Below are 18,729 nucleotides of genomic sequence, written 5' to 3'. Positions count from 1 at the left end.
GTGATTGTGTGCATTGAGGAAAAAAAAGTTGAGGAGAGAAGAAGTTTGAAACTGAGTTCGTTTTGCACACAGAAGAGAGAGAGAGAGAGAGAGAGAGAGAGAGAGAGAGAGAGAGAGAGAGAGAGAGAGAGAGAGAGAGAGAGAGAGGTGCAAAATTAATAAAATAATAGTATATACAACTACAATAATTTGTATATATAGACCGTTACTATAGCAAATATGTAAATATACACAGCTTTTCAAGAACTGATGTGGGAAGTTTTGTAGCTTAAATGTGAAAAATTTATCTCTTTTTATATTATACAAGAGCTGGTGCGGATGCTCTTAGATTTAGTAATTAGCTGAAAGGAAAATGTCAAACATGTTATATACAATTATACATGATTGATGTATATCACCCAAGGAACGTGTCCATGATTTACATGGTTGACTTAAGTTAAGGATATACCTCTTGTTTACTTGGGGAATCACAAAATTGAAATGCTTACACTAGATGAAGTTAAGCCCTAGAATGCCTAGCTCTGACATTCCATTAGAATCACGTATCTTCTATATGTGTTCTAAAGGATATATTTTCAATTTCATCTGTATTTAACACCAAGTATTACAGTAGTAAGAGTTTACCTAGATCAATAGGATTTTAGCTGGGTTGTAAAAGAACATGACACGTATATACATTTTTTTCTTCTTTTTGGTTTGACAAGTAACATGTATATACAGAACCTAGCTGCAATTCTCGTTCTAAAGATCTTTATCACTAGCCAAGAGAAAAGAGGACTGGAACTGCTTCTCCAACCAATGACACATTAGTATTTTTTGCTTTACTTTTCTTCTTTTCCCTTGTCTTTCTTAAATACAAAAATAATAAAAGTTGTACATATTTTCATACACTTTGCTACAATTGTTTTACGTGGCAGATTGTAAATAAGAGAAAAAAAAATGGGATTAATAGAGAAAAATTGTGAATCCATATGACAATAGCATACAACTAATCACAGTCAGTTATATAAGACAATTGTGGCAAAGTACGTTAAACTAGAATTATTTCAAATACAAACTCATCTTGTTGCCCTAAGGTAAATTAAGCCTATTTCAAAAAAAAAGAAAAAGAAAAAAAAAAAAGCATTCTTCCTTCAGTCGTATACTTCCAAGGAAAAGACCTTCCCAGAAAATAGATATCCAAAAACCATAGAAGATCTTTGTTAATATGAGTAGAGATGACATAGGCTACCAGATGACATACTAAAAAAAGGCAAACAAACCTCTAGATCTATCTTGTTGAGGAATGTCTCAGTATCGTCCCTAAAATCAGGGTCGTAATTCTCATTGATAGTAAGGGATGCAGTACTTGTGTGCTGTACTAAAATGTTTAAAATAAAAGATGAAATTCTGTCAAACTAAACCACGATGAACTTGAAGGGGAAAATGCTTGATGGATATCGTATATTCGTATCACTTACATAAGAGATGAGCTAGGCCACACTTGAATTCTGACAGATCTTGCCCAATTTCCTTCCCGATCTGACATTTTAGAAGCATATGTAAGTTATATAAAAGATGGTCTGTGATTATATTGAAAAAGCAGAGAAGACAAAAGACGGTCTCTAAAAAACTAAAATATGCTGGTACCAACTGGAACTGCATGTACTTAACTGTTTTTTAGTGTATGAGTCACTATTGTGAACTGTGAACATAGCATAAATAAAACCATACTACTGTATAGATAATCATATTTATAGTTAGAGGTACTTTGGTGCAGTAAACTGCAATTTGATGGATAACTTAGCCGTATTCAAGGCGACTACCCTCCTAGAAATTATAGGGAGAGAGAGAGAGATTTGGGATTAAAATTTTGTTTGCCTCCTATTTCACTTAATACTCTTAAATACAAGATGGATTGGAATTCAAATACAAGAGATAACCAAATCCTATCTAACAGAGTCCTATCGAAAGATAGCTCCTTATCCTAATTCATAATTCAAATAACAATCCTAATTCAATAATTCAAACGATACTAATCTGCAAATAACAACTAATCTTGAGGCAATATCCTTATCTTCTTATAATTCTTATCTGTAGCCACTTTCTGCAATTTCACCACTTGATTGCACGTAAGACATAATATTTGGTCTGTTTGAGATTTGCTTATTTTACTGAAATTGAAAACTTTTTATTAAAAGTACTATAAATAAAGGTAAAAGTTAGCTAAAATAGTATAGTGAGACTCATAAATAGTACCAAAAAGTACAGTGGGACTTATGAATAGTAACAAAATTAAATTGAATAGTAAAATAAGTTAGCAAAATTAATTATACTAAAGGGACACTTTGTAAAATAATTTCATAACCATTAAACTAGAACCATGCTCAATTAAACAATAAAGTTTAAGATATACTAAGTTTTTGTTTGGCTAACTTATTTTTTGTCAACTTATTTTACTATTCAGCTTATTTTTGCTACTATTCATAGGTCTCACTGCACTTTTTGGTACTATTTATTAATTTCACTATACTATTTCAACTAATACATATCTTTAATTACAATACTTTCAACAAACATATTTTTAATTTTATTCCATATCTAAATCACTATTCCCAATTCATTTCGTTTGTTGCTAGAGCACACGCTTTCTTTAGACAGTTCTGACCGTTAATACCGGTTTTTCTCTATTTGATTGTCGTAAATAATTCCAATGGTGATGACCTCCTACAACAGATACTATGAGTTACTTATTGTACGACACTGCTGAGTGCCTCCACGTCCACAATTACGACTAGAAATTTACTAAGGAAAGAACAGTACAGAGGAAAATTCCCAAAGTGTCCAGAAAAGTCAAAAGTCAATATATACTCTCATGCTCTCATCCCTTCACTCGCTACTGCCAACTCATATTGTATGTATATCTTATCAACATCATGGTCGTCGTAATCTCCTCTTATAAAAAACAGCTGGCGGTCCCAATAAGTAAAAAAAACAACATACTTGAAATATGCTGCTCGGTGTGACACCTCAAAACCGTGTTCTGCATAACATATCCAACCATATTCCCATTAAAAGGCCACAAACATATATAAAAGCTTTTCCACGGGTCTGTCGTCGCGTTCCACAACATCATCACTTATTTCATTATATCGTCATACCTTTGCTCTCCTTTCCGCTTTTAGGACTCCTTTTTCCGCGTGTTTCAAACTCATCATTTTATTTCTAACTTGAGATCTCCCACTATATAAGAGCCAACCTTGTTAGTTGTTACATATTCATTCAAACTAATTACAAGTTCAACACTATACCCAGTTCATATAAAGTTATTTGAAATAGCAAACTGCCTTTAATTAGTTCAGGTTTCATCATGAAGACCACACAAGATACAGCTTCAGCTTCTTCTTCCTCTTCTTCTTCCTCTTCGCCAATTACAATATTGGAAGAAAAGCCTAGTTCAAGTTCACCAAAAAAATCAGCTTTAGGAAGATTACGTAGTAAATTGTCTCCAAGGAGAAAGGCGGATAAGCGTTCTCTTTCACCAACTGCTTCCAATGCAAGCAAAAACCACTGCAGCGAGCTTCGAAGGGTGTTTAATTACTTTGACGAGGATGGGGATGGTAAAATATCTCCTTCTGAATTACAAAGCTGTGTAAGAACTGTTGGGGGCGAGCTGTCAATGGATGAGGCAGAAGCAGCCGTGAAAACATCTGATTTGAATGGAGATGGGCAGCTCGATTTTGAGGAATTCCAGAAGCTAATGGACGCAGGGGGAGAGGAAGACAAGAATGAGGAGCTGAGAGAGGCTTTTGGTATGTATGAAATGGAGGGGTCAGGTTGTATCACCCCCATAAGCTTGAAGAGGATGCTGAGTCGACTCGGTGAGTCCAAGTCTACTGAGGATTGCAAAGCCATGATTCGAATGTTTGATCTCAATGGAGACGGCGTCCTAAGCTTTGATGAGTTCCGAACTATGATGCGCTAATTCATATCCAATAGTATTGCTGTTCACTGAGAATATTTGTCCGTTTCCTTCAATGATTGGTCTTTGTTACTTGTTAATTAATTAGTTCATTCTTTGTCTTATTACACATCTGTAAAGAAAAGATTTCTATAATCTTGTAGAATAATCAGCTTATATCACTCAGAATTTTTTTTTTCTTCCCTCTTTCCCTGGCCCCTCCTCGACTTGCTTCTTTTTTCTTTTGTTTTTTTCCCCTCTTATTGTTTGTACTTTATACAATTATGCGGCAAAAAAAACTTATAAACCATAAAAGACGAGGAAAAAAAAAATTTCAATTGTGGAATCCTATAATAGTCCATGTTTAAAGTCTTTAGACCAGCCAAAAATTAAAAGGAAGTTTGAAAAAACTAGACAGTAAAGTAACAACACGTACCCCAACTACCTGATGGCCGGTGCCATTATAAAACAAACTTTCATTATTTATATCTACATCCCTTCATTCAACAAGAGCAAAACGATAATAATAGACACCCAAACCTAGAAAAAAAGTATCTTAAAAGATGGCCTTACAAGACTTGTCTCACATAGCATATATAGATTCCACGTACTATGTGAGGATAGTCTCGTGAAAATATCTAATGAAATATTTGTCTAGATATAAACGAAACACTTACCTTAAGGGCACCACCGCCTTCTAGGCGAGTTGGTACCTGGGATCCTAGGTGACCTGTTGCTCGGAGTTCAATCTCCCGAACTTACTTAGCCAAAAAAACAAAGAAACACTTACCTTAAGGGAAACACATATTGCTTCGTTAGTCTCTCTAAAATCAATCTATTTTATTGTCCTTGATAATTTAGAACTGTCTTGAGTGTCAGTTGGCATTATCATTAATTAATTAAACTAATGATTCTAATATTTCTCATAATAGTTTGATCTCTTAACATCATTCAAATGTCTTCGCCCAAAAATAAGGAAAATTATTGGATAGCATTGAGTATACTCCCTCCCTTTCAACCAAAAAAAAAAAACTATTGCGTACTTCTAAAACTAAGTTCCATATCCTTCATCCTAATCTTCTTCTTCATCTGCTATTCCTCTTGACCCAATCATTCATATTCATCATTCTCTTGATGATGATTTGCTTGATGAGCTTCCTATAGAACCTCCTGATCCAGTTATTGATCCTAGTACTCTTAGAAGGTCTTCTAGGATTGTCAAACCACCTTCTTATTTACAAGCTTACCACTGCAACCAGGTATCCACTATCCTTGCTGCCACTCCTCCTCAATCAAATACTTCCCATCCTCTTCATCTCATGTTTCTTATAACCATCTCTCTCCTTCTTACAAATCTTTCTGTTGCTCCATTTCTTCCCTTATTGAACCAACTTATTTTTTCCAAGCTACTTCTAACCCCAAATGGCAAGAGGCCATGGCTGCTGAAATAGCTGCACTTGAGGCTAATAATACTTGGACATTGATCCCTCTTCTTGCTGGTAAGAAAATTGTTGGGTGTAAATGGGTTTATAAAATTAAATATAAGGTTGATGGTTTAGTTGAGAGGTACAAGACAAGGTTGGTTGCTAAGGGATTTACACAGAAAAAGGGAGTGGATTATTTTGAGACTTTTTCCCTTGTGGCCAAAATGGTTTCAGTCAAGGTATTTCTTGTTGTGGTTGCAATTCAAGGCTGGTTTCTCAGTCAATTAGATGTAAATATTGTGTTTTTTCATGGTGATTTGGATGAGGAAGTGTATATGGCTCTTCCACAGGGGTTTCACAGCTAGGGGGAGGTAGTTTGCAAGCAAAATAAGTCTTTATATGGCCTTAAACAAGCTTCTAGGCAATGGTTTGCTAAGTTTTCTGGTACTTTACTTCAACTTGGTTTCAATCAATCCAAGGCTAATTATTCTTTGTTTACTAGAAGGCAAGGGGCTGTTTTCATGATTTTGTTGGTGTATGTGGATGATGTCTTAATGGCTTGTAATAATAAGGCTGAAATAGACAGGTTCAAGATTTTGCTAGATGAGAAGTTTAAGCTAAAGGACCTAACTGACTTGAAGTATTTTCTTGGACTAGAGGTTGCTAGATTAGACAAAGGCATTGCACTTTGTCAAAGAAAGTACACACTTGAGATTCTTAATGATGCTGGTATGCTTGGGTGTAAGCCATCAAAGACACCTATGGAGCAGAATCTCAAACTCAGTAAGCCGGAGGGAGAAGAACTTAAAGATCCAAGTAGTTATAGAAGATTAGTAGGCAAGTTATTGTACTTGACCATTACAAGACTAAACATCACTTTTGCTGTCCATAGACTTAGTCAGTACATGTCTAGACCAAGAAAGCCACATTTGGATGCAACTTATAGAGTATTGCAATACTTGAAAGATGAACCAGGGAAGGGTCTTATGTTTTCCTCTAAAACAGATTTACACTTGAAGGGTTTTGCAGATGCTGATTGGGCTTCTTGTCCTGACACAAGAAGATCTGTGATAGGTTATTGTGTGTTTATTGGTGATTCTTTAGTGTCCTGGAAATCAAAGAAGCAATCTACGGTCTCAAGGTCCTCAGTAGAAGCTGAGTATAGAGCCATGACAGTTGCTACATGTGAGTTGATGTGGATTTTACACTTTCTCAAAGACATTAGGGTTAATCATAATAGAGAGGCATTGTTGTTTTGTGATAGTCAGGTAGCACTACATTTTGGTTCTAACCCTGTCTCCCATGAGAGGACAAAGCATATTGAGGTAGATTGCAATGTGGTCAAGGATAAGGTTTTAGAAAGAGTTATTAAGTTGAATCATGTAAGGACTCATTACCAATTAGCAGACATGCTTACCAAAGCTTTGGGTTATAATCAATTTCCAATCTTGTTTACAAGCTGAGAATGATAAACATACATACACCCTCTGCTCTTGAGGGGGAGTATCAGAGTGAAGATGGTGAAGAACACAATGAAGCAACAAGAGCAGAGCTTACAAGAGCATTGGAGTGTGATGAGAACAAAGTCACTGCATAAACGACTTAAACTTGTACATGTACTGTGTAAATACGACTTGTAGTTTTTTATGCTTGTTTTAATCATTGCAAGTGATGGCACGTGGGAGAGGTAGTTACCACTATATGTGCACGTGTAGAGTTAGTTGTTGTTCTGTTAGTAGCAATTAGTCTGATAGGTGTATATAATACTTTGTATCTTTATTTTTGGCTAATTAGTCATATACAAAATTCTTTCTTCCATTTCTTGATACTTGGTGATTTAGTTTCCGGATTTACTGGCTGGGAAGAGTACAACTTGATTTACAAAACTGAGCAGTTGAGAAAAATTCAAGCAGAGGATATTCCACTCTTATACCATGTTGGCCTCCTTGGTATGATAACTTTCTAGTTTTGATATCCCTCATATTTCACTCATAAAATCTTCCAAAAATAAATTATTATTATGTGACCTAGGTATATGTTAACCAAACCCTTTTTGCATTGCTTCTTTTCACTTAAGTACACTATAACACAGTAGTTCTCAGTATTCAAAGTAACATTTTTTAATGGTTACAGTAATGTGAAAATTGTGGGATCCACCTAAATCTAATTTGACAAAGACAGACCTAACGGTGCTTTTTCTCTCTTTTCCCCTTTCTCTCTTTAGAGCATCCATAGCAGATGTGGTATAAAAAAAATGCCATTTTGCAACATCAAAAGCCTATTTTATTATTTTACCACATCATTTTACAACATCCCATTTATCAGATGTTCTATCATTCAATTCTATACATTAAAATAATATATTATCTCCCTCTATCATCACCATCAACAACAACAACGACACGTCCACTACTGCCGCAACAACGGCCACCAACAATAACAACACCGACCAGCCACCACTGGCATAAACCCACATCCACCAACGCCATCTTAAAAAAAAAAAAAAAACAACAACAACAACAATAACAACCAAAGAGATCGGCACAACCGCAAATCCCAAAATCAACCAACCACTGCTCAAATTAGCCAATCATGACTCAAATTAACCAAACAAAACCCACTACATCCATCCTAAAACACAAAACCACCAAACACAACCCATAACAACCACCCTAAAAAACACCGCCATAACCACCACAAGAGAAAGAAGAGAGATTCGGCAGTGTGCGAGATGGTTGAGGGTGAGATCAGAGAGACTTAGACGACCTGGACGGTGAGATGGTGATGAGCGAGATCAAAGAGACCTGGACAGCAAGACAGCGGCAAGCGAGATCGAGCAGAGTTTGACAGAGGCGAGATCGAGATCAAGGTGAGAACGACGCCGTCCCATTTGCATGAGCTCGAGATCAGCAGATTGTGAGGTTGAGGGAGGAGCTGAAGTTTGAGGTTTGAGGTTGAGGGAGGAGCTGGGAATCTCATCTGAAGAGGAAAGAAAGAGACAGATTGTGAGGAGAGAGAAAAAATCAATTAGAGAAGTGAGAGGAGAGAGAAAGATGAATAAAAAAATATTAAACCATATGCCATTCAGTGTCCGTATCGTGCCAAAATTGTAAGGGTACTGCTCAATGTTGCAAAAATTTGGCACATTTAACACATTTAATAAAGCTTCGTTTTTGGTATTTGGTGTGCCAAACGTGTCATATTATAGCATTTAGCACATATACCGCATCTGCTGTGGATGCTCTTACTCTATAGTTCATCTCTCACACCTTTCATTAGCACTTTTTTCTTTTTTGTTTTTTTTCCTCAGGTCCTTTTTTTTCAATATTTAGTTCAAGATCCCCAGGGCCCTTTTTTCTTAGTTCTCTTTTCTTTTCTTTTTTTTCTTTTTTTTTAAATCTTTATACAAATATGCATTTGAAGGTTTTCCATTGCAAGGCCTGTGAAGTAAAATTGCTTTATATTGTGGTTCTGAGTTTTTTTTCTTTTTTAGTAATATTGTTGTCTTATGTTGTTCTCTGTGGCTTGGGTGTCACAAGATTGAAGTGAAATTGCTGGTTGAAACTGCTTGGTTGATTTTTTTTTTTTTTGGTGGATTTGAGTTGTGGCATAGGTTTCTCACTATGTTGTGTTGTGAGTTCCATTGATGGTTGGTTTGGGTACGTGAAGAGCATCTTTGCTGGGATTTCTTTGTAAAATTTGCAAGTCTTTCAGATGATTTTGCAAAAGAGAGGAGAGATTGTGGACGCTTCAACATTTTTGAAAAAGAGAGGGAGATGGGTAGAGGAGAAGAGAAAAACAAGAAAATGGCACAGTTTTTTAGCCTGGACTCTCTCTTTCTTGTCAAAACCCACGAGATTGTGTTAGAAACTATACACCTTTATTATTATCAATAATCTTAAAATATTAAGTTAATGAAAAAGGAAATATTTAATTATTTCAACTATTAATATTAATAATTTTTCAATAAGATAGTGTCATCTAAAGCAGTCCCTTAAGCAAAAAGTTTTCTTATTCTTCTTCGTTTTTTCAACACAGGTATGCCAGGTTTTACTGCTTATGTAGGATTCTTTGAGATCTGCTCCCCTAAGAAAGGGGAATATGTCTTTGTCTCTGCCGCTTCTAGAGCCGTTGGTCAGCTTGCTAAGTTGCATGGTTGCTACGTTGTTGGAAGTGCTGGCACAAGCCAAAAGCTAAGTTTTCTCTTCTTTTAATGATCAATCAATTCCGACAAGCAAGATAACTTAAATCAGTGATTTTAGGTTGATTTATTGAAGAATAAGCTTGGATTCGATGAGGTTTTTAACTAAAAGGAAGAACCAGACCTTGATGTAGCATTGAAAAGGTTAATGATTAGTTTTTGAGAATGAAGTATGATAAAGAACTTGTTATGTGAATTGATAACCCCATTTTCTTTTATTTTTATCCTTGAAATAATTTGGTTTTAAATGGATGACTTAACTAAATAGGTATTTTTCACAAGGCATTGACATCTACTTTGATAATGTGGGAGGGGATATGCTCGATGCAGCACTTTCTAACATGAGGATTCGTGGCCGAATTGCACTTTGTGGGGCAGCGTCTCAACTTGGTCTCTCTAAGCCACAAGGGATTCACAACTTGTTCAATCTCATATCCAAGTCTGTCAAAATGGAGGGATTCGTGCAACACAATTACTTGCACCTATATCCACGCTTCTTGGAACATGTTACTGGTTATTACAAGCAAGGGAAAATTGTTTACATTGAAGACATGAATGAAGGTTTGGAAAGTGCTCCTGCTGCCTTTGTTGGGCTATTTTCTGGTAAAAATGTTGGTAAGCAGGTCATTTGTGTGGCCTCTTAATGATTCATGCCCAATGTGATGCATTTTCATCGTAAACATTTTGTAACAAGGTGAAGTGAGTTTAGGGTTTCACGATGAATCATGAATAATGAGACTTTCATTTGAAGTATCTAGTTTATAATTGAAATACTCTTATTCCTTAGATCGTGAATGAAACGTTTGAAATAAAAATATGTGGTCTGTGTTGTATACATAGTTATATACATGTGTTAGTTTTAGACCCTTGAACAAATAATGTTTTAAAATATTTTGTTTTATATATATATATATATATATATATATATATATATATATATAAATCGAAACCTCTGAAGAACTTACAATTTTTCATCTCAGCACAATATTTAAATAGTATATATATATATATATATATATATATATATATATATATAAAATAAGCTTTCACAAATTTTCACGTCAGCACAATATTTAATTAATCTATATCTATATATATATATAATAGACAAAGCTGAGAGAAAGTTGGTTCCTACAATTAATGAGGTATTGACAGATAGGATAACTGCATATCTAAAATTAAGACACGTTACACTTTAAAAAACGATACATTATATTGTTTAGCGAGTTTAGCACCGTTTGGCAGCGTTTTTTGCATGTTAAAAAAAAATGGTTAAAATAAAATAACAGAAACGTTGCAACTAAAAAATCCCTAGCCATCTCTTCTTATCACTCTGCTTAACATTTTCTCTCTCTAAAAAAATCCCCTACCGATACTAAGATAGAGAGAAAAAAGCCCTAGCGATCTCTTCACATCAGACTCTGCTTTGTGATCCAGTGGAGTTTCGTGCGGCCGGCCATCGCCATCTGATCTTCTGCTCTGCCTCATCTCTCCTCTGCAACAAATTTTTTTAAAGGTCAGCGTACTCTTTTCTTCTTCAAATACTGTTTTGGTTTTTAGAAACTTTTCACCATTGCGTTTCCTTTTCGAATTAGCATATTAAATCTCCAATATGTATATGTTTTTAGTTTAAAATTTTCTCCATACCGAATTGTCTACGGTTCTTCTTTGACTCCTTTTGAAATATAGATGGGTTTATTTCTCTTCCTATGGAAAAATTAAAATTTCTGGTTTTAAGTATTGGTAACATAAGGGATTTTGCCCCTGATTTTAATAGCCAAATTTCAACTTGGATGGTTATTACTCTGAAAGTTTAGAGTGTGTAATGATGGGTTTATTCTCTCTCTCTATGGATGATTCGGTCTGAAATAATTATTTTTGGTTTTAAGTTTTGGTAACATTAGGGAATTCGCCCTTGATTTTAATACAAGGATGGTTTAAAATCTGAAAGTTTAGAGTGTATAGTAATTTATAATTTTTTTTCTAAGTAAAATTATGGTTTTTTGGATTAATTGCTGGGTTTTTGAAAAATAAATAAATAAATTAATAACCAACTAATTACTACACACCTTCCAATAGATTGGTAGACACTGTGTTATTGAAATTATAAAAAAACCTTCTTACCCTGTCATTTTGTTGAAATTCAGATTTGTTGCAGTTCTCTGTCAAGTACAAAACTTGAGTAATTTGCAAGCAGAGTAGCTGGAACAAACTGATAGGTTAGGAAAGCCTAATTTTTCCTTTGTTTATCTGATAATTTTGTCCATTATGTATTTGTTGTTTGAATTTCCTCTGTTTTTGCATATTTTAGATAGCTTTTTCTATATATATATAAAAAGCATTCCATGATTCTTTTTCAACTAACCTGTAAAATTGTTATGTTTTTTTTTTTTGTTAGCGTCATGTTTTGTGATCAACTTCCTTATAATGATTACTTCAACTTCTTTTTGTAGACTTTGTGTCACTTTAGGACGGCCTTAATATCCCTCTATTTATCTGATATTTTCGATTACATTTTGTTGATTGATGTATTTGGGATAGTTCTAAGCAAAATTAGATTGTTAGAGTTCTCTTTGGTTTATTTTTTGATAATAAAAATCCTTTTTTCGGCGCTACTCCGACGAAAGGTATGCATCAATTCTATATGTTCGAACTTGAATTGAAATTTGGATGTTCATTCTCTTTTATGTACATTGTTACAACTTGCAACATTATGTTCAAAATCCTAAATTCCTTGATGTACATCTCTCTGTTTTCGTGTCATTGTTTTGGCTTTTAAAATTTTTTTTCATAATAATAATGATTTTTGTTTGGTTACTAAGAAATTATAGGAATCAAATAATGAACAATTTTGGGGTTTAATTTAGTGTGCTTGGGATTCAAGAATTTTTATATAGCTGTTTTATTTGTTTTATTGGTTGGTTAGTGTCAGTTTTTATTACTATTCATAGCTCAATTCTCCTTTCTAATTATTTCACATCCTTAGTGCTACTTTTTGTTATTTGAATTTGAATTAAAATCCGGATGTTTATTTTCTCTCTTTCAATGTTTTGGCCTCAAATTATAATCTTTGTTTTCCCTGCTTTAATAACATTATAATCTTTTCCAAATTGGAATTATTACATTCTTTTATTAATTACTGCCTTCTTGATTCATCATAATCCATTTTTAATGGGGGTGGCATCATGGGGTTTAGCCCTTGAATAACATACTTATTTTATAAAAATCTGAAGTCTAATGTATTTCAATCTATTTTACAAATAACATACTCTTACAAACAAGACAAAGAAATGGATATACTACCTTACTCTATGAATCTTTATGTATTTTTTTATATTGTTAATTTTTTTTTTAGAAGAGTATTTGCTGCTCTGCCTAAAAAATCAGCACTCTTTTTTTACTTCAAATAGTTTTTTTTCCTTAAACTTCTCACCACTGCATTTCCTTTAGGAATTATCATATTAAATCTCCAATAAATATATGTTTTTGTTTTAAACTGTATAAAATCTGAAAGTTTAGTAATTTTAACAAACCTGCTTACCCTGTCATTTTGTTTAAATTTAGATTTGCTACACTTCTCTGTCAAGATTCTATCCATTAAGTATTTATTGTTTGAATTAACTTTGTTTAGACAGATTTATAACATTCACCAGGTGTTCTCAAGAAACATTGCTGGATAAAGCTGATAGGTTAGGACATCCTAACTATCATTCTTATCCATTTGACTTCTACTCTTTTTAATTCCATATGAATCTGATAAGATTTTTTAATGTTCCAAAACATAAACTCAGATTGAATGTAGGTCTGTCAATAATGTAGTTATGTTTCCCAATTCATCTTGAACTAATTTAAATGACTCTGCTATTTTTGTTATCTTTGGTGCTGGAATATTAGGCTTTGCAAAATCTGGGGCTAGGAGTTTAGCCGTTGTAGATGATAACGGTTTTGAGTATAATGATATTACTGTATATAAGGGCCAATTATATGTGATTGATACATTGGGAAACGTTTCGTGGAGATTTACAGAATATCCACCCATCCTGGCTTCTCTCAAATTTACTTTAGGCCTATGTAAGATAGAACACTTCCAAAGTTTTTTATTGAGTTAAAATAAAGGAAGACATTATGAAGTTGAGAAGGTGGAAAATCTAGAATATATTTTAAGTTAATGCTAAATTCTAATTCTATTGAACTATCTTAGCAAAAAAAAATTGATGTAGATAGTATGGGGTTTGCTGTATATCATGTTTTGCGTCAAAGTAATGCTAGGATATTTGAAGCCGACTCAAGAATGAGGAAGGTAAATTACAAGCCATTGAGGTCAAGTCTCAATTAGTAACCAAAGTACCATGTTGTTATTTGAAGATGCCTCTTTTTGTGCTTGGCAAGTAAACTGAAATCTTTATTCATTAAGGAAGCGGTTTTTTCCTTTTTTTCTTGGCAAGTAAGCTGAAATCTTGACTGTTTCTGCAGAAGTTTTCACTGTGGCATGCCACTTAGTACTTACCACACATAAGATATGTACTCTCACTTTTGCTGATTGGTATAGCTTTGAGTGTTATCTCAAAGCATAGCTAATGTATGGTCTGTTAGTGTAGGTCTGTTAGCTAATGTATGAGCATAGCTAATGTTTCAAAAGTGTATCTCGAAATATGAAGTAGTATTTCTATTGTACAATTTTATTATAATTTCCCTTTGACACTTGATTTGCTGTCATCTTTTACAGCATAATCTAATAACTTTCTTTTTGCGGACCTGAATTTGAAGCAAAGAAATAGAAAGAGAATGTGTCATACAATTGTTAGAGAGAATAAGAAGGAAGAATAGCATTTACAGAATTCAATTTAATTTTCAATTATTATTTTCCATCCTACCTGTTTTGCTATTTTTGAAGAGTGATTGAAAATGTAGAACTTTGAAATCTAAAAGTGTAATTTTTTTTATACAAAGTTGATTATCTCTTAGATTTTAAGTTAATATTCCACTCTATCTACATAATTACTAGGGTTGCTACTTTAAACTTTTATTTTAATGGTAGATAAATGCAGAAAATGTATTTTGTTGTTGTAACTTTATGGTTGTTGGTGGGTGAATTTCCATTAATAAAACAATGAATGTAATTGCTATTAAGTTGACAGAAATTGCATGTAATTCATTTAGTAGATCATGTTTGGTTGGAGGACACCTCTTATTCTTTGAGTTTAACACTGTAGAATACATTCAAAGATTGTGTGTGCAACAACCAATGCGACATGACCACAAAGCTGAAGCTGCAAAGGGGTATTAAACATTTGATTGATTTACAGATGCTTCTTTTAATTTGCTAAAAATTCTACTGTAACCATCCACCCCCTTCCATATTTTACCATCACATTAAGTAAAATATATTAAGTTGATTTTTTTCTAACTCATAAAATGATCCCGCGCATTACGCGGGTTAAACACTAGTTAGATTAATTATGCAAGCCTTAGGCAGTGGTAGCTCTAGAAATTTTTTTTTAGAGTGGTAACTAATAAATTTAAATTATACAAAATCTAATAAAACGATAACTTAAATATTTGCTACAATTGTGAGTCGAATCACTAAGGAGAGTGAAATTGTTGTGGTTTCAAAGTCAAAAAGAATATAACTATTATCAATATCAAAGAGAATTGACAACCACAATATTTTTCTTGATGCCATTTTTAAGGGAAAAATGAAATTAGAGATTATTTTTATTGAATAAGTTGAACGAACTACAAATTTGATTGTTTAGCGATTTTTATCTTTTTGTTTTATTGTAAGCTTTTTGTTGAATGATTAGATCACTTGTTGTTGTTTGGTCTTATTTTATTTTTGTTTGGTTTATGTTTATTGTTACTTGGGCTAATATTTATTGTTTGTTGTTATTTGAGTTTTTTTTTTATAAATATTTTATAGGAGGGATTGAGGATTATGTTTGGGGGGTAGAATTAATTTTGGAATAATGCTATGTCCACAATATTTTAACAATAAATCTTATGCAAAAAGCTGTTATTGGTAAGTAAAAAAATAATATCAACATTGAACTTAAATTAGAATCAGAAACAACTTACTACATTGGATTTGTTGTAAAATTATGAAAATATTGTGAATGTAGTATTATTCTTATTTTATTTTTGTTAAACCCAATTTTTTGTAATTATCAAGTCAGGGTGTTTAACAATTTTATAAGGGTGGTAACAATAGGTTAGTTTAACATATAATTTTTTTTGGCAAGTGTATATATGCCATTTTTTGCAAGTCAAGTGTGGTCTTATGACCACCCTAGCTTGCATGTAGAGCTGCCAGTTGCCTTAGGTTAAACAAATAATCAAACATATTATGTACAGTAAAAAAGTAAATAACACAATAATATGATGATTCATAAAACCTTATGAAACGGCCTATTCTAAAGGAAAAACCTAGGGGACTAATCCCAAGAAGAAAAATTCAATATTAGATGGAAGTTTACAGTCAGAATATTTAATTCATAGTAAACCTAACTAGAGTTAACAAACTTAGTTCTAAATCTCATAGACTTCTCTGATATGGATTTGCTCCAACATGAACCTCCAGTCCATGACTCCAAGACCATCTTCAAAGGTTTTCTCCAACGTAGACCTACAGTCTATGACTACAATATCACACTTCAAGGTTTAGATCTCTAGCACCCTTAATGACTAGAATGATGGCAGCAACTTTGACAATATTAGATCTTGAGTTTCTTCAAAGAATATTACTAGTAGAAGATTTGAGAGAGCTTTTGTTACAGAAACCACAAATCTAAAATAGGATGCACAAGGGCACTCTTCTTTCTCTCTTTTAAAAGCTCTCTAGAGTTAACTTATAATGTCCTTTAAATACTGTAGCAAACAAATCACGGTTTGGGCTTGAAACGAACAACTTATGGGCTTTTCACATTTGCTGATTTTTACTGATCTACAACTCTGAATCAATTGAACTTTAGTTTTGACCAATCAAAACTGTGAAAAATCTAAATTCTTGAATCAATTTCTTTCTTATTCTTGCAAACTGAATACCAACATCTTAAGCATTATCCAATCAATTTGATAGACTCTATGAGTTATATCTAGACAAGTTTGTGTTCACGGATTTACCAATAAAACTATACAATACAGAACCTAACAACAAGTAGTTGTAATATATAATGAGTAATCATACTTGAACAATAGAAGAATAAAAAGTATTTTAAAGTAATAAAACAAAGTTTAAGAATTTGCTCAAAGTGGGATTCTGTTTCATTTGAGTTAGGGACAAGTGAGGTACTGGCCAAAGTTTCTATATGAATCTTGCTTGAGAGAGACACAAGTGAGGGACGATTGGACAAATGAAAATTTCATGTTTGGAATTTTTATAAACGATTACTAAAGAGCTCGCTCGATCAAGAAATTCTTGCTTGAGCGAGAAGACATCTCACTCAAGCATGGTGCATTCTCAGTTCTCACTCAAATGAAACAGCAATAGGATGTATGTTTTTGCAGAATTTTGCACCCAAAAAAAAAAAAAACCAAACAAACAATGAAGAAATGATTTTTTTTTTTTTTTGGTTCCTTATGACTAGTAATAGCCTTGACAACATTTTAAAGTGTTTGCCTCAACAGAAGTGACCTTTCAAATGTTCTTATTAGCAACTCTTCATGGTTTATAAATAAACAATAATATCATATATATATATATATATATATATATATATATATATTGCAAAATATGTAAAGAAATTCATAAGATTCTCTAAGTTTGATACTTATAGAATCCTAGAATAGTTGTATCGTGGCAAAAAATTAAATTTCCTACAAGCCAAATCCTAGAAATACCATTATTTGACGCCTTTAAAATATCAATTAAATGCTATTTATTTGACTTTCTATTTTATATACATTTTTATGTTTTAAAACTGTTTTTTTTTAGATGTAAAATTGTTAATTAAAGTTTTTGTATCACGGTTTTATTTATTTCTCCTTCACAAGATGTTAGAAAAATTGTCTATAATTAATTATTCAGCACATTCATAATAAGTTCATTCAACCTAATTTCAAGTTCAACTGTATACCCAGTTCAATGTTCTTTGATTAAGCAATCTGCCTTCAATTAATCCAGGTTTCATCATGAGGACCACACAGGCACACACAATGCAGCGTCTTCTCTAAGCCACAAGGGATTCGTAACGTGGCCTATAGACACATAGCTGACACTAGTACACAAAATAACAAAAACCAAGAATCGCACAATACACAAAGAAAAGAAATAAAGGAGGGAGAGAAAGAGACGGACAAAAACAGAGAAAAAGAAGAACTGTTAAGAGTTAACCCGATATGCCAATCTCTGGCCCAATCCGAATAAGTAATAAATATAAATATCTGTACTTAAATAAAATAAAATAAAATACCCAAAAGCTGAGCCTTTTTATTTTTATTTTTATTTTTTTTTTAAAACCTGAACCATTCAAATTTGAAGATCATTTTTAGAATCTACAATTTTTTTTGTCACAAACATAACAAATTGAGTGGTTAATCATCGGTTATATATAGATTTATTATTTTTTTTCTTACCAATTATATTTTGTTACGTCGCAATTATAGTAAAAAGTTGTGAAAAAGTTTGTAGTAATAGACTTTTTCAAATTTGAAAGCATGAAATCACCTGACCTACACAGTAGAGACACATAACTGACAGTATACAAAATAACAAAAACCCAGAAACACACAAAACAAAAAAAAAAGAAATAAAGAGGAGCAAAATAGACGGACAGAACCAGAGAAAGAAAAGAGCCTTAGCGATCGGCGACCTGTGGGTTGTGGTGGCGATCGCCAGTGACGTGGTGACCATTTCTAGCTTCTTTCTTCTTTTTTTACTTTTAAATTTTAATTTTTGTACCAAATGATTTTTGTTTTTCGATCAAAAAGACCAATATCACCCGATACGTCCAATACCAACCAGTATGTAGTGGTATGATACGAAAGGATTTTTGTACCAGTTCATTCAGCAACACAAAATATTTTTGTTGTACCAATTGGTACGGTACGGTATGGTATTAACTCCCTTCCTGCTGGCCACCTAAATATTTTCAATCCCCAAATTAGAGAGAAAAAGTTTGGACTAAAACACTGTGCTACAATGTGCTTGGTTTTCTTGGTTTGCTTTT

At 33.1% G+C, this 18,729-nt stretch overlaps 1 protein-coding gene and 1 pseudogene across 1 annotated transcript; both read left to right on the top strand.

Annotated features, from left to right (window-relative positions):
• The first annotated feature begins 3,091 nt into the window (after window positions 1-3,091).
• Window positions 3,092-4,143, top strand: LOC142643537 (uncharacterized). The gene has a single exon (XM_075818207.1). The coding sequence runs from the start codon at window positions 3,350-3,352 to the stop codon at window positions 3,962-3,964; it is 615 nt and encodes a 204-aa protein (XP_075674322.1). The 5' UTR covers window positions 3,092-3,349; the 3' UTR covers window positions 3,965-4,143.
• Window positions 4,144-7,201: 3,058 nt separating this feature from the next.
• LOC142622181 ((+)-pulegone reductase-like) lies at window positions 7,202-10,209 on the top strand (annotated as a pseudogene).
• Window positions 10,210-18,729: the final 8,520 nt, after the last annotated feature.

The sequence above is a fragment of the Castanea sativa genome, chromosome 1 (assembly GCF_040712315.1).
Source record: "Castanea sativa cultivar Marrone di Chiusa Pesio chromosome 1, ASM4071231v1".
Classification (NCBI taxonomy): Eukaryota; Viridiplantae; Streptophyta; class Magnoliopsida; order Fagales; family Fagaceae; genus Castanea; species Castanea sativa.
This window is presented reverse-complemented; position numbering and strand designations above follow the sequence as displayed.